General features: G+C 46.3%; 6 protein-coding genes across 6 annotated transcripts; 1 reads left to right on the forward strand and 5 right to left on the reverse strand.

The window, feature by feature from the left end:
- Positions 1-2,552: 2,552 nt before the first annotated feature.
- PHACADRAFT_201740 (uncharacterized protein) lies at positions 2,553-3,134 on the reverse strand (the record flags this gene model as incomplete). The annotated part of the gene is made up of 1 exon (XM_007402024.1): positions 2,553-3,134. The coding sequence occupies one exon, from the start codon at positions 3,132-3,134 to the stop codon at positions 2,553-2,555; it is 582 nt and encodes a 193-aa protein (XP_007402086.1).
- A 2,903-nt stretch (positions 3,135-6,037) lies between these two features.
- Positions 6,038-6,710, reverse strand: PHACADRAFT_188919 (uncharacterized protein; the record flags this gene model as incomplete). Its single annotated transcript, XM_007402025.1, has 2 exons — positions 6,038-6,081; positions 6,110-6,710. 2 exons carry the CDS (start codon positions 6,708-6,710, stop codon positions 6,038-6,040), a joined length of 645 nt encoding a protein of 214 aa, XP_007402087.1.
- A 513-nt stretch (positions 6,711-7,223) lies between these two features.
- Positions 7,224-7,503, reverse strand: PHACADRAFT_265680 (uncharacterized protein). The gene has a single exon (XM_007402026.1). The coding sequence runs from the start codon at positions 7,494-7,496 to the stop codon at positions 7,323-7,325; it is 174 nt and encodes a 57-aa protein (XP_007402088.1). The 5' UTR covers positions 7,497-7,503; the 3' UTR covers positions 7,224-7,322.
- A 276-nt stretch (positions 7,504-7,779) lies between these two features.
- Positions 7,780-8,241, reverse strand: PHACADRAFT_33513 (uncharacterized protein; the record flags this gene model as incomplete). The annotated part of the gene is made up of 2 exons (XM_007402027.1): positions 7,780-8,031; positions 8,155-8,241. 2 exons carry the CDS (start codon positions 8,239-8,241, stop codon positions 7,780-7,782), a joined length of 339 nt encoding a protein of 112 aa, XP_007402089.1.
- Positions 8,242-9,630: 1,389 nt separating this feature from the next.
- PHACADRAFT_106977 (uncharacterized protein) lies at positions 9,631-10,161 on the forward strand (the record flags this gene model as incomplete). The annotated part of the gene is made up of 1 exon (XM_007402028.1): positions 9,631-10,161. A coding segment is annotated over one exon (531 nt), but the record flags the coding sequence as incomplete, so codon positions are not given.
- A 1,357-nt stretch (positions 10,162-11,518) lies between these two features.
- PHACADRAFT_65298 (uncharacterized protein) lies at positions 11,519-12,179 on the reverse strand (the record flags this gene model as incomplete). The annotated part of the gene is made up of 2 exons (XM_007402029.1): positions 11,519-11,815; positions 11,868-12,179. Coding segments are annotated over 2 exons (609 nt in total), but the record flags the coding sequence as incomplete, so codon positions are not given.
- Between the last annotated feature and the right edge of the window lie 197 nt (positions 12,180-12,376).

A 12,376-nucleotide genomic window follows, 5' to 3' on the forward strand; every position in this document is an offset into this window, starting at 1 on the left:
AAATAGGTAGACTATGTAGAAGTCTGCAGGAGCCTGGTTACTAGGTTTCGATGTCTGGCAAGTTCCGCAGGATGTGCAGAACCTGTCAGTGTCTTTGGCTAGTGTAGGCCACCAGTACCACCAATGAATATACTGATCTGTCTTTCTGAATCCAAAGTGACCAAGCATAGTGTGAGCGTGGTCGATTACCATCTGTGGTAGAGTGCACTTGTCGAACTTGACATGAGGGATGCAGAGTACTGAATCTCCGAGATGGTTCTTTGTATAAAGAAGGCCATCTCTGAGCTCGAAGTTGGCAAACTTTTCGGGCTCTTGGACGATTTTACTGAACATAAAATTGTCCTTATATCCAACCTTCACTTGATCAAGAAATGAGGTGTCGCCTTCGGCTCTGCTTTTTAAAGGCTCGATGGCATCAGAAGGGGCAAGAGCAATGAGATCTTCATCCTCAGGCTCTTGCTGAGCAGTGGTCTTAGTTGTCTTGCATTTCGTCAAGTGAATAGCATTAAGGCCTTCATTTGATATTGAGTTTGTGCTCAGGCAAGGGCTCATTGGAGACACCTGGGCCTACCTGCATGTTCTTGTACTTCTCAAATCGGCCGAGAGGAAGATCCTGTCCATTCTGATCTAGACATACATCTGCATTGACATAATCATCGTACAGATGTACCTCATCAGGCTTATTGTTAGAGTAGTACCTCAAGAAGCAGTCAGACACAACATTGTATGCACCTGCTTCATGCAAGATGTCGTACTTGAATTGGGACAAATACTCCATCCAACGCAGCTGTCGATAAGACATGTGGGATGTTGGTTGGTGCTTAATGAACTGCAGGGCTTTGTGGTCTGTAATAATGTGGAATCTTCGTCCAAGAAGTTTGTCCTTCCACTTGAGCAGAGCCTCGAGTATTGCTAGTAGCTCTAACTCATAGATCTTGTAAGAGTGTTGTGCGAATGTAAAATTCTTGGATATGAAACCAGCTGGACAACAAGTATCCCATTTGGGGCCTTGTCCATAGTAGGCTCCTACGCCACTCACCGACACATCGCAGATGACCCATATGGTTTCGTCTTAACACAGGGTCAATTGGCTTGAGAATTGGAGCCTTGCACACCTTTCACCTGATGGAGTCGAAGCACCTCTGGTGAATGGGGCGCCAGAAGAACAAGCATTCATTCTTGACTATAGCGGAAAGAGAACCTGTATAAGCAGAGACGTCTGGCATGAAATGCGCCAGATATTGGACTAGGCCGAGAAATCGTTGTATGGCAAGGTAGTCCCTTGGCATACGCCATTCTTGGATCCTAGCCATCTTATCTGAGTCAGCATGGAGGCCTTGGTCATCTATGCGATAACTCAGGCAGTCCATATCACACGAGAATAGCTTGCACTTCTTGGCCTTGAGAAACAAGTGATTGTTCCTCAGCATAGTAAACACAATCCCAAGATGCACCTCATGCTCCTCAATCATGTCCAAGAACAGAAAGATATTGTCCATGTATGGATGGACGAATATCCCGATATATTGATGAAATATGTGAGTCATTAATCTTTGGAACGTTGAAGAAGCGTTGCAGCCCTCTTGTTGCATCATCTGGCTAACCATGGTGCCGTATATTGTCAAAAAGGCCATCTTATGAATGTCATTGGGTTCTATATGAATCTGTTCATATGCATCAGGCAAATCTAGCTTGGATCGGACTGGAGCCCTTGCAACTTTTAGTTTGATCTGCTCTTGGTCAGAAAACAGGGTGACATCCTTTATGGTGTTGTCATTCTGCTTCCTGCAATCGACAACTGTATGAATATTGCTATCTCTCTTGGGGATTGACAACATGGGAGCTGCCTGTGGCACTGCTTGATATTTCCACCATCTGGCATTGATATACTGGATGATCTTTGTCTTCAGCAGAGGCTTTAGAGCCTCCGTGCATCTAGACAGATGGTAAGTTATTTTGAGATAATTATCTATCAACGGTATATGATGATTTATCTTGCACATGGGTGGGAGAACTTCAGGGACACCACTCATGATGTCCTTGAACTCTTCAAACCACTTGCACCGCTTAGCGTCCAAGTTTGTATTATTGAGGAGAGAGATAATCTCCTCTCAAGGGGGAATATATGCTCTCTGGGCCTTATATATGGTGATCCCATCCTCAGGCTTAGTTATTTGTGCTTTCTTCTTTTCTTTTGCCGAAGCATGCTTGGCTGTTGGGGCATAGCGTGCTTTGGCTGAGTTCATAGTCTTTGTGACCATGGACTTGGCTGTGGACAGCGTATGGTTGTCCTTGCCATACGCAGCCATTGTGAGTCCCTTAGGGCTCGCGCTGTCGAGTCAGTGTTGCTTTGATTGGGGACTGTATACCAGTTCCCAATCGTCGACAGTCTCAATAGCAACCATCTTCGAGTTCAATCGTGACGACGAGGCAGTCAGATGGCATTGCACCTGTTTGTCACCCAGAACGTGATTCTGTTGAGTTTGTCATTTGGTAGGCCCATCTTTCTCCCCTTCAAGCATGTGTAGGGTGGTGGAGCCTATGCGAATGGTTTAGTTGTGGAAGTTGAGGACCATCCCAATGTCCTGCATGATCTGGGTCCCTATGATCAGATCATAGTGATCCAGAGATGCAACATCAAAGTAAAAGTTGTGCATGGCAGGATCGATAGATACAGGCAGCCATACACCATAGCTAACCTTTGACCACGAACCCAAACATCCCAGTTGTAGGGTGATAGGGTTTGACAATGGAAAAGGCTTAAGTTCTGCAACTTTAGTGCAGTCAGGGCTTATGATGTTGATTGTGCTGCCAGTATCAATAAGAATGTATGCCTCAAGGTTGTTAATCTTGAGGTACACCCTCATCGTCTTTCTGCACATTGCCAGACGCTCCTGGGCTGTTGACATGGCCTTCATGGACAAGCGATAACTGAAGGTCTCGGTTATTGCACAGAACATATGGTTGCTCTCGCCTTTGTTGTAGTACTTGTCATTAGGGAACTTGTACGGTTCCAGAGGAGGGGCAGGCTCAGGGAGGTCTTTGATAATCTCCTTGTAGCACGTACACTCAATGAGGTCTTGACTCTCTGCAATTGTAGGGACTGCCTGCTCAGGATCAAATAGCCTGGCCATGCTATGTTCTTCCAGATGCTGTGCAGTGACCCTGCTGTGTATATGATGGGTTACATTGCGGCGACGATTATTGCACATGTTAAATTACTTAATAACCATGCTCATAGAGTCATCTGGAATACGCATGTCAATAGTGCGGACTAAAGTTTGCACTTCCTCCCAAAGTGTCATATTGTTAAGATAATAATTCTCGAATAATAAATTCAGTGCATCGGCACGCAGCATGAGGTTGTGATAACTATTCCTTATGCCCTCCAGCTAGTCTCGCTCAGTTAAATTAAGAGGTACATCTGTGAATGTTTGAACAAACTGGACCTCGAAGAGTGTAGGCTTCTCAAGCCGAAGCTCGGCCATTGTTTCAGAGGCTTGACAGATGGCATTGCGTCAACGACGTGACGCCCTCACTCACCCAGTCTCAATGTGGCTTATGAGAGAACCAAGAGTAGCATTTGTTCTCTCAAGATGGCATTGAATATGCTCGACAAAATAGTCATGGGACATAAGGTCTGAGAGGGCCAACATGTCTTCTGGGTTGACCGTCCCCATAATCTCATTCTGCTCTTTGTTCCAGTGAATCAGCATATAACTAGCTGTGTTTATTGCCTGGTTAAACATTACACAGGACTGAGTGTCAGGATCCGCCATGTTGGCAGGCAGTGTAGGAGAATCCAGACTAATCATAGCCTTTGGATCCTGTGTGCCAACCGGTTCATTATTGAGCACGATTGTTGGCTGCCCAGAAGGTCCGGCACCATTTTCAAATGTAGATCGCTGCCAGTCCACAGTGTTTAGTGTATTGAACTTGTAGACAGATTCAGACTCGGAGGAAGGTACATTTTCCTCCGATTCAGACTCATATTGTGAACCTATTACTCTGGACGAGTGTCCACTATCTAAAGTGTAGTCGGGAGAGGCACCTGCTTCCAGGTGTTCTCCATCTGACACTTCAGCATTCTCGTCCCTTCCTTCACTGTCATCTTGGTCATCTTGAGGAAGAGAGCCAGTTGCCTGGTCTGCTTTCCCATCGCCTTTGTTCACGATGTCGAGATGTCTTAGGGACTATTTGTTAGCCATTGAACACTTGGGGTCTGAGGCGTAGTGGCCAGTGTGGTTGCATCGGTAGCACAATACCTTGGACTTATTGACTGGCACAGCCTTAGCCTTGCCCTGACTGGGTTGGTTTGAGGATGGATGCAGACAATCTCGTCACTCGCGTCAGTCTCTACAGCCATTGCAGTCACATTCAGGTTGCTCACAAGAGTGCTGTGACCTCTCTCTACGTTGATTGCAAGGGAAATTACTAGATCGATTTTCTGAGGACTGCCTTGACGACTCTCAATCATTGTGGGAAGGTGCATCACCCTGGGTCTTTAAAGATGACGGTGCTGCCACTGTCTTCACTGACATCATAGATGCCTGTCACTTCTGCCAAGTCTCCGTGCTGGCGTCAAGGTTCTCGATCTGAAGGGCACTCTCGAGAAGCCTCTCGGCACTCAAGTTCTCAGGGTTTCGGCCATAAAGTTCTTCAATTTGAGTAGTTATAGATATTGGGAGTCCATCCACGAATCGTTGGGTGAATGAATACACGTTCAGGTGGACAACCATTCACCTGGTGTACTTGTCCAGGCTTTGGAAGAACCTGTTCACCTCTATATGAGATGAGTAGCACACAGAATCATACTTGTAAACTGCATCCTTAATTGTATTGGACTTCACAAAGCACAAGTACATTGAGCAGAAGGTTCCTGCCAATGTTACTCTGTGATCTTCTAGTACTAGAAGATTTGGTTTGATATCCTTGCAGAACCAAGTGGCAGGCTTGCCTTTCAATTGGTTCCCCAAGAACAGGATTGCTTCTGACTCTAAGTTGGGTATGTTTAATCTAGCAAGGTACGCAAATTGGACGAACTTCAAGAAGAACGTCCAGAATTTGTTGTGATCAGAGCTACCACCATATGTGGCGGTAATTTCTGATTTGACCTTGACCAAGGAAGAAAGCTTAGGCAGCTCTCTTCCTAAGTTTCGGCCAATATGATCTCCTATAGCTGTCAATACCGACTCAACAAAAGCCGGCACAGTTGCAGTTGCTGGAGGCTGTGCAACATGGACGGATGGATTTTAACTCCATCCTGCCATATTGGCGGTTCAAGTGGCTGCAGTCGCCCTCTTCCTTGTCATCTTAGATGCTGTAGTTGCTTGTTGTGTGTACCCGGAAATGGATGATAGTGGGGCCATTGTCGAAGGTACAGAGTTTATCTGTACATTTGATAGCCCTGCTTATACACTTCGTTGTGGTTGAACGTCTTGCCCTGTAGACACTTGTTGTCGCGCGCGTCCAGGCGTGAATTGCTTTGATATTCCTGCAAAGGAGGTGGTATGGGCTTTGCCATCCCCTTCTTTGCCTTCAGAGTCTTGCTCTTCTGTGTCGTCATCAGGCTTACCTTTGGGTTCATTGTCTGATCCATCGCTTCCATTATTTCTGCCTCCACTGCTATTTCCCCCATGTCCTCCATGTCCACTGCTACTGCCATGGTTCCCTCTTTGGCCCTGTTCATCAGGCTCATCCTCATCCGAATGGACAGCGCTATCAGCTGTCTCGTTTGGATCAGAATGTAAACCGGCTCAGCAAAGATGTTCATTTGAGCTTGGACCATGTCAGGCTTGCAAGGTGTGAGACTGAGGCTCTGAGATGGAGGGAATCCTTCCATTGTCTGGGGAATTCCCTCCGTTGTTAGTAGCAGGGAGATTGAAGGGTATAATAGGGTTGGCTCTAGCCTTCCCTTTGTTCTTCGGACTGGGTTGAGGCTTGGAGGAAGGCGACGTGGATGACTTGTCAATTTTGTCACCTTTGTCAACAAAGCTTTTAGTCAGAGAGACTCGCAGCCTGTCGAGCTCCTTCACCTCTATAGCTTGGGCAGCTTCATCAAGGGACTCTCCGTTGGCCATCCTGGCCAAAGTCTCCTTCAACGTCTCACCGAAAATGTCAAGGCTCTGCTTGGACCCCTTGACAGCCTTGGTAAACTTGGCATGGTATCTATTGAGTTCGTTGCAGGTTTCAGTAATGAAATCCTCAAACTCAGTATTCACCTTCTCAACCATACCGCCTACATCGGAGATTTGCTCTTGGAACACATCCCATATCTGGGACAGTTCCCAATTGCGTTGTTGTCGGACATTGCGGAGATTCTTCCTGTGCTCTTCGTCTTCCTCCTTGATTTGAGAAAGAGCCACCTCATATACTGAGGATCCTCCTCCATGGCTGACGGACAGGTGGAGATCAACCAGCTCTGCATTGCTGGCCGATCCCATTGTGGTGGTAAGTTCAGAGACAAACGAGGAAGAGTCCCCATTATCTGTTTGATTGCCAGCAGCGCTATCCTGGCTTTTGATGTGTTTGGTGTCAACATGCAAGGGAGGTGTCAGGGCAATTCTCCTTTTAGTATAAGATATAAGCACCAGTGCAGTTAATGCTCCAGTGCTCGCCGTTGTCGGAACGTACACATCACCGCCGCTTTCCTCGAAGGGAATCGTCAGTAATGCAGTTTTCGTTTGAGATCTGAGGACTTGAGTGCTCATTCTCAGTCCTTAGTGGTTCAGTATCAGTAGTTTTACTGTAGTAGCAATAACAAACATAATTTGCTTTTGCTGGATACAAGCCTGAAGGCTCAAAAACGTGTAAGACCTGTAAGGTTGTAGACTTAAAAATCACCCCACTAGAGCCAGACCACATTGTATTCACAAAGTGTAGCTATAACAGAGGGGTAAAAGTAAAGTCTGAGCCTGAAACCGAGAGGCATCCTGACCTTATATCAGGCCGGAATGCTACCCAATAACAAATACAGGAGTGAGCACAAGGAGGACGTGTTTCTGATCGATGAGAGCACCAAGTTACAAAAAAGGAAGGTGTCTACGGTAAATGGGCACTAGGTCACGCACCTTACATAGTGACAAGCTCCTGCAACTCCTGATAGGAAGCAGTTTGTAAATGGCCCTTGCTGTAATTGTTGTGCATGCTCTTGGGACGGGAATATTTGTGCTGTAGTGAAAATGCAGGTTAGAAAACATAAAGAAGAACGCACAATAGCTGGCACTCACCAGCTTGCAGTAGAGCCCGCAGGGGTTACAGTTGAGCTCATTGTTGAAACCACGATGCCATAATGGAGGGTGGGTAGCGCCGCAGTTTGAGCACTATGCCTTGACACCACCAGAGGCAGAGGTGGTGGTGTTCATAGCTGAGTTGACATGTGTCACGCCAGGACTCAGCAAACATGAACTGTTAGCAGTGTGCAGATTGAGCAACAACCGCTTACCATTGACTGAGGTAGCACTTGGCGGAGGGTTCAGGCCGAGGCAGGATAGCATTATTGTCTGAGGCACAAAATCCTCCATGTACAGTACAGCACATAGCACATTCGTGGACAAGAGCATCAATTCATCCTCATGAGGATGGTCATCATATTTGGGAGCAGAGGTAAAAACTTGTGCATTGTTTGTTGCAGGCTTCATAACTTCTTCCTGAGAAGTAAAGGTTGACTTGCCACTTTGGCAAGCTTTGGAAATGTTAAACACTACCAACTAGCTGCCAGAGCTGCTGGCATTAAAAATATCATCAAGCGGGAGTTTGATGGTAGTCATAATGTAATCATTAGCATTGCTGTAGATCCCAGCAGAGGATTGCTTGCAGTGGCGTGGTGATGTCCTTGTTATCTGCTGCCACTGGTGTGGAAGGCTTCATGCACCTCACGAGCTTGCCCTTGAATAGCCAGCTCTGCATCTGCGCAACACCACTGAGTATCACCTGCTCCTCATTTTCCATGGCAGCACTAGCACCTGCACCAATGCCGTTGTCGCTGAGGGGCTGCTGCTTTGTGTCTGCCACACTGAGCTTCTTACGCATCTACAGCATGCACATGTTGTTGCACTCATGCGAGGCCTGCAGAACGTCCACAAGCAGATCCTTGAGGAACTGTGTGAGCACTGGACCCACGCCACCCCCACTCCTGCCATTATTGCCACACACGAGCACGCTGCTGCCTTTGTGGAGGATGCTTGTGAGCTCCGTGGTCTTGAGCATGGACAGTGTGTCTGCGGTGGCACATGTGTTCATGGCCTTGAGGGAGAGGAAGAGCCTCTCTCCTCAGATTTCACTTCATACCCAGCCTTTGTATTATGCATTTGTTCGCGGATTGCTTAAAATGAAGTATAGATACACAGTACAAAACATATCAATGATTCAGCAGGAGGGGGAAAGTGCTGGGATGCAGAATAGAGAGAGAACATGGTATGCACATTGATCCATGGCACATGCTGGGTCATGACAGCATCTACATAACAGGGCACTTATTTCGGATGCATCTCAACACTTGACCTCACCTTACAAACCTATCAGGAACCCACGATCTCATTGTGAGACCTTCGCGGTGCTGATCTTGATGCAATCTTGAGGCACTTGCCTCCTGAAGCTTCTGGAAAATTTGCAACAGTGTATATGCAAATGGTTCTTTGCAAATTTCCAGTCTTTACACTTCGTATCGTCAAAACAAAGGGGAATATATTCCTACATAGGAGAACAGTGAGTAATGGCCTGTTTTATAGCAAGGCGAGTGTGACGTATCTCAAAAGCCTTGTAAACCTAGTGAATATACTGCCGATAAGCATCAACAGTTTCAGTTGTATGGACCTCAAAGCTTGCATACATATCGCACTCAATATACTAACAAATGAGCTTCAACAGCACATAGCCGCACCTACTGGTCTCTGTGGTCAACGCCTGGGATAAAATAAAGACAATAATCTGCAAGGAAGTTTTGAGAATGCATTGCAGAGTAATTTGAGCGAACACATACCTCTGACAGGTCTTTGTACTTTGAACCGTCAGACAACTCAATATGGCGGACACCTTTAGTGGAGTGGTATAGACCACACCATGTCGGAAACACCATTGATCTGGCTCAGGGAATTAAGCTATCGGCAATTATTTAAAATAGACCCATGCACTTACAGATTGTTGATAGCCACTGAGATACTTCTATTCAAGCCTTCAACCACCAATTTGAACTCTGGCCAGAGGTGTTTGCCAAAGATTCCTAAGTGATAGGCATAAAGTCAGTCAAAATAAAGTGTCTTGTGCTGATCCAAGCGAGCAAGCTTCCAGAAGACATTCTGCGCAATCTCGTAAAGGAGAGGGTGAAGACCTGCCATGCAACATTGCCCAGTTTCTGCAACAAACCAAGCCTGCGATTGTCATGGATGACCAGAAATGCAAGACAATATCCCATTACAAGAGTATCTGTCACTGTCACAAGTCCGCTTGTCTCAACTGCAATCGAGAGGATGCCAACAAGGGCTTCATCCTTACCAGCAAACTCTGCAGGCAGGACGCATGGTCAATAGCCACCTGCTCCTTGGTCCTGATGCAACACTGCATGACTGGATTCTCATCTTGTGATCCGCTGCCTTGCAAGTTGCAAAAAAACAGTTCAATGTGCCTACGTATCAGAAGCGGCTGTTGATGCCAGACGACCTTTCGCACCTCAAGGCAAGCATTTGCATTGCACTGTGCCATGATGATTGCCTTTTCTTGGCTCTGATCTTGGTTGGATTTTTCAGTCTGCACCGGTTAGGTGAACTGGTCTGGCCTGATGATCCCTCACTTTATTCATCGTGCAAACTCATTCATTGCCACTCTGTCAAGGTCACTGCAACATCCATCACATACATGCTGCCTATGCACAAAGTGGACTGCTACTTCACCAGTAGTGAGGTCATCATTGAACACCGCATTGACCGCCTCGACCTAGGCGCACCTTTTCTTGCTTACCTTGCACCTTGCAATGCTCTTTTCTCCTTTGAATTGGTGCTGTTTCTGCAGCATGATGGTCTTGTGCCAACACAAGGCTGGTACCTTTCACGCCTGTGGGCCATGGTTGGTGACTCAGTGGGTGGCCATTCTTTGTGTCCAGGTGGGGCAACTTTCTTGGCTTCGCTTAGTTGCCCTGATGGTCACATTCAAGCTTCAGATCGTTGAAGCTCGGAAGCCTATTGCTTGTACATCCAGGAGCATTCTGTTGTCCTCCAAGCATTCTTGCAGGCACGCCACTGTGTGTTTGATGCTCCTGTTCACACGACGACCTCTTCCTTTTCCTAGACCACCAGTCCACCCCATCACCTTCCTCCTTTAGGTCAATACAGGTTGGTATTATTGCACGTGGGCGCTTGCAGAATTTACTTAAGGCTGTCCTCTTAGAGACAGCCAGGTTGCGTGTAAACTTTGTGAGCAAGTTTCTCCCACATCTTTAGGTGAGACAGCAACAACTATTTTGTGTTTAAAGAGTCTTTACACTGATCTAATCGTGCCACCTGCTTTTAATGTGCACACCCAAACAGTGTCAGGGCTCTTACCTGCAGCATGAAAAATGTCCAGCAGACACCCATATGAAAGAGGTCTCGGCTACGCTGCCACTGAAATGAGTGGCAGATGGCGTGTACCAAGTGGAACCCCTCTTTGAGGAGTACACAGAACACAGGACAGTTAGAGATGTAGTGCACCTCTTCTTGTCTCTCATCTCAGCTAGTCTAAGGTTGGTTCTTTTGCACAGCGTGCATCTCTTCTCATTTTTCATCTCGGCTATCTTATAGGCTTATTTGATTTACCGTCACCCCTCCCTTGTTTTGTTTTGGTTTCCTGGTCATATGTTCATAGCTCTATTGTGGCTATGCCATTTGTGTTTTTTTCTGTACTGTCCTCTGCTGCCTCACCATTGTTGTGCATGGGCGCCTGCAGAATTTACTTAAGGCTGTCCTCCCGGGAATAGCCAGATTGTGTGTATGATCAGTCAGATATAAGCTGGTGCAAAACACCAATAAGGATTGCTTGTGTACCTTAAAATCTCAGAGTGACAGCTGTTTGAGAAATGTTTGTTGTTGGGCATGCTTTAGCTTCATGGTAAAGATTACCTGTATGTCGGCTGCTTTTCAGACCAGATGCACATTATAACCTTGTGCTTGCTGGACCTTTGGTACAAGACACACAGGGCACGTGCAGCTGCCATTGATGCCATGAATGAGTGCCATGATACATTTGCTATTTTGTTTAGTAATCATAGTATGAGTTAGACAAAATATTACCCACTGTTCTTCATAGTCTGCGGAGAGAATAATGATAAATGGAAATAACCACCATGTCAATTCATCACCACATTGTAGCTACATGTGAGAGCTTCTTGACTGTCTCGATGACTCTGTAGAACACTTTATGCCAAATGATGTTCTTGAAATCCACATATTTGGGCTTGTTGTGGCCAAATGCGTTCTCATGCACCTGTTAAATGCTTATAAAGCTGTGTAAGTGAGAAGAACATGGTACATACTATAGGAAGAAATCCCACAATGTGCCCTCCACCAGATCCTCTGCCATTTTGTGTCTCCACATCCAGGTTTGCAATTTGTGCAATTACCGGGTATTCATTCTGCATACCAAATCTTGAAAGCTTGGCCTTATCAACTGAGAGAATTACACTAAAGGAAGTGAAGAGGGGACTTTTCACCTGATTAAGAACCCATTCCCACAGAGGCCACGCGTGGACATCAAACAAATGCTCCTGCTGATTGTAGATGGCAGATATAGTATACTTGCCAAAATAGATACATAAGAGGTCAGTGGTGAGCACTAACAAGGCTGGCTGCAGCCCTGCATATCTGAGCATGATGCTGTGAGTCTCTTTGTCAAGTGACAGTAGTGTCTTTGTGTGTAGCGAAAGAAAAGTCTGAGCTGCCAGACTTTATGCACTCCACCACTGCAAGCAAACAACTGATCTGCTGCTGACTCATCCCAGCCTCAAGAATGACCTCAGAAAACTCAAAGTTGTCACGACAACGAAACAGATGCCATGGCCTGCTTACAAACTCAAGAAGTTTTGCAGGAGGCAGAGTTGTCAGCTGCTCTCTGTGGTACTCATCGAACTGGTAGGTGCATGCTGAAATCTCACCGTCTGGGTGGTATTCAACTTTAAACTCATCGAGTTGCAGAACTTTGTCAGCCTGGTCTTCTGAGTTGGAAGGTGGCAATTTCTGGTGCACCAGCTCTCCATAGTCCGAGGTACCCATAGTGGCTAATTATTTCTAGGGATCGGAATGAAGCGGCATTGGTATGGGATCTTGTGCAAAAACCTTGTTGCTGGCATTGGCAAAAGAAACAGCTTAACAAATTCAAGTCTGGAGAAGAAAGGAAGGAGACTAAATGG

Source organism: Phanerochaete carnosa (assembly GCF_000300595.1).
Source record: "Phanerochaete carnosa HHB-10118-sp unplaced genomic scaffold PHACAscaffold_15, whole genome shotgun sequence".
NCBI lineage: Eukaryota > Fungi > Basidiomycota > Agaricomycetes > Polyporales > Phanerochaetaceae > Phanerochaete > Phanerochaete carnosa.

Excerpts from the sequence above, each read along its gene's own strand:
- PHACADRAFT_265680 (XM_007402026.1), bottom strand. The coding sequence starts at position 7,496 with ATGCTATCCTGCCTCGGCCTGAACCCTCCGCCAAGTGCTACCTCAGTC.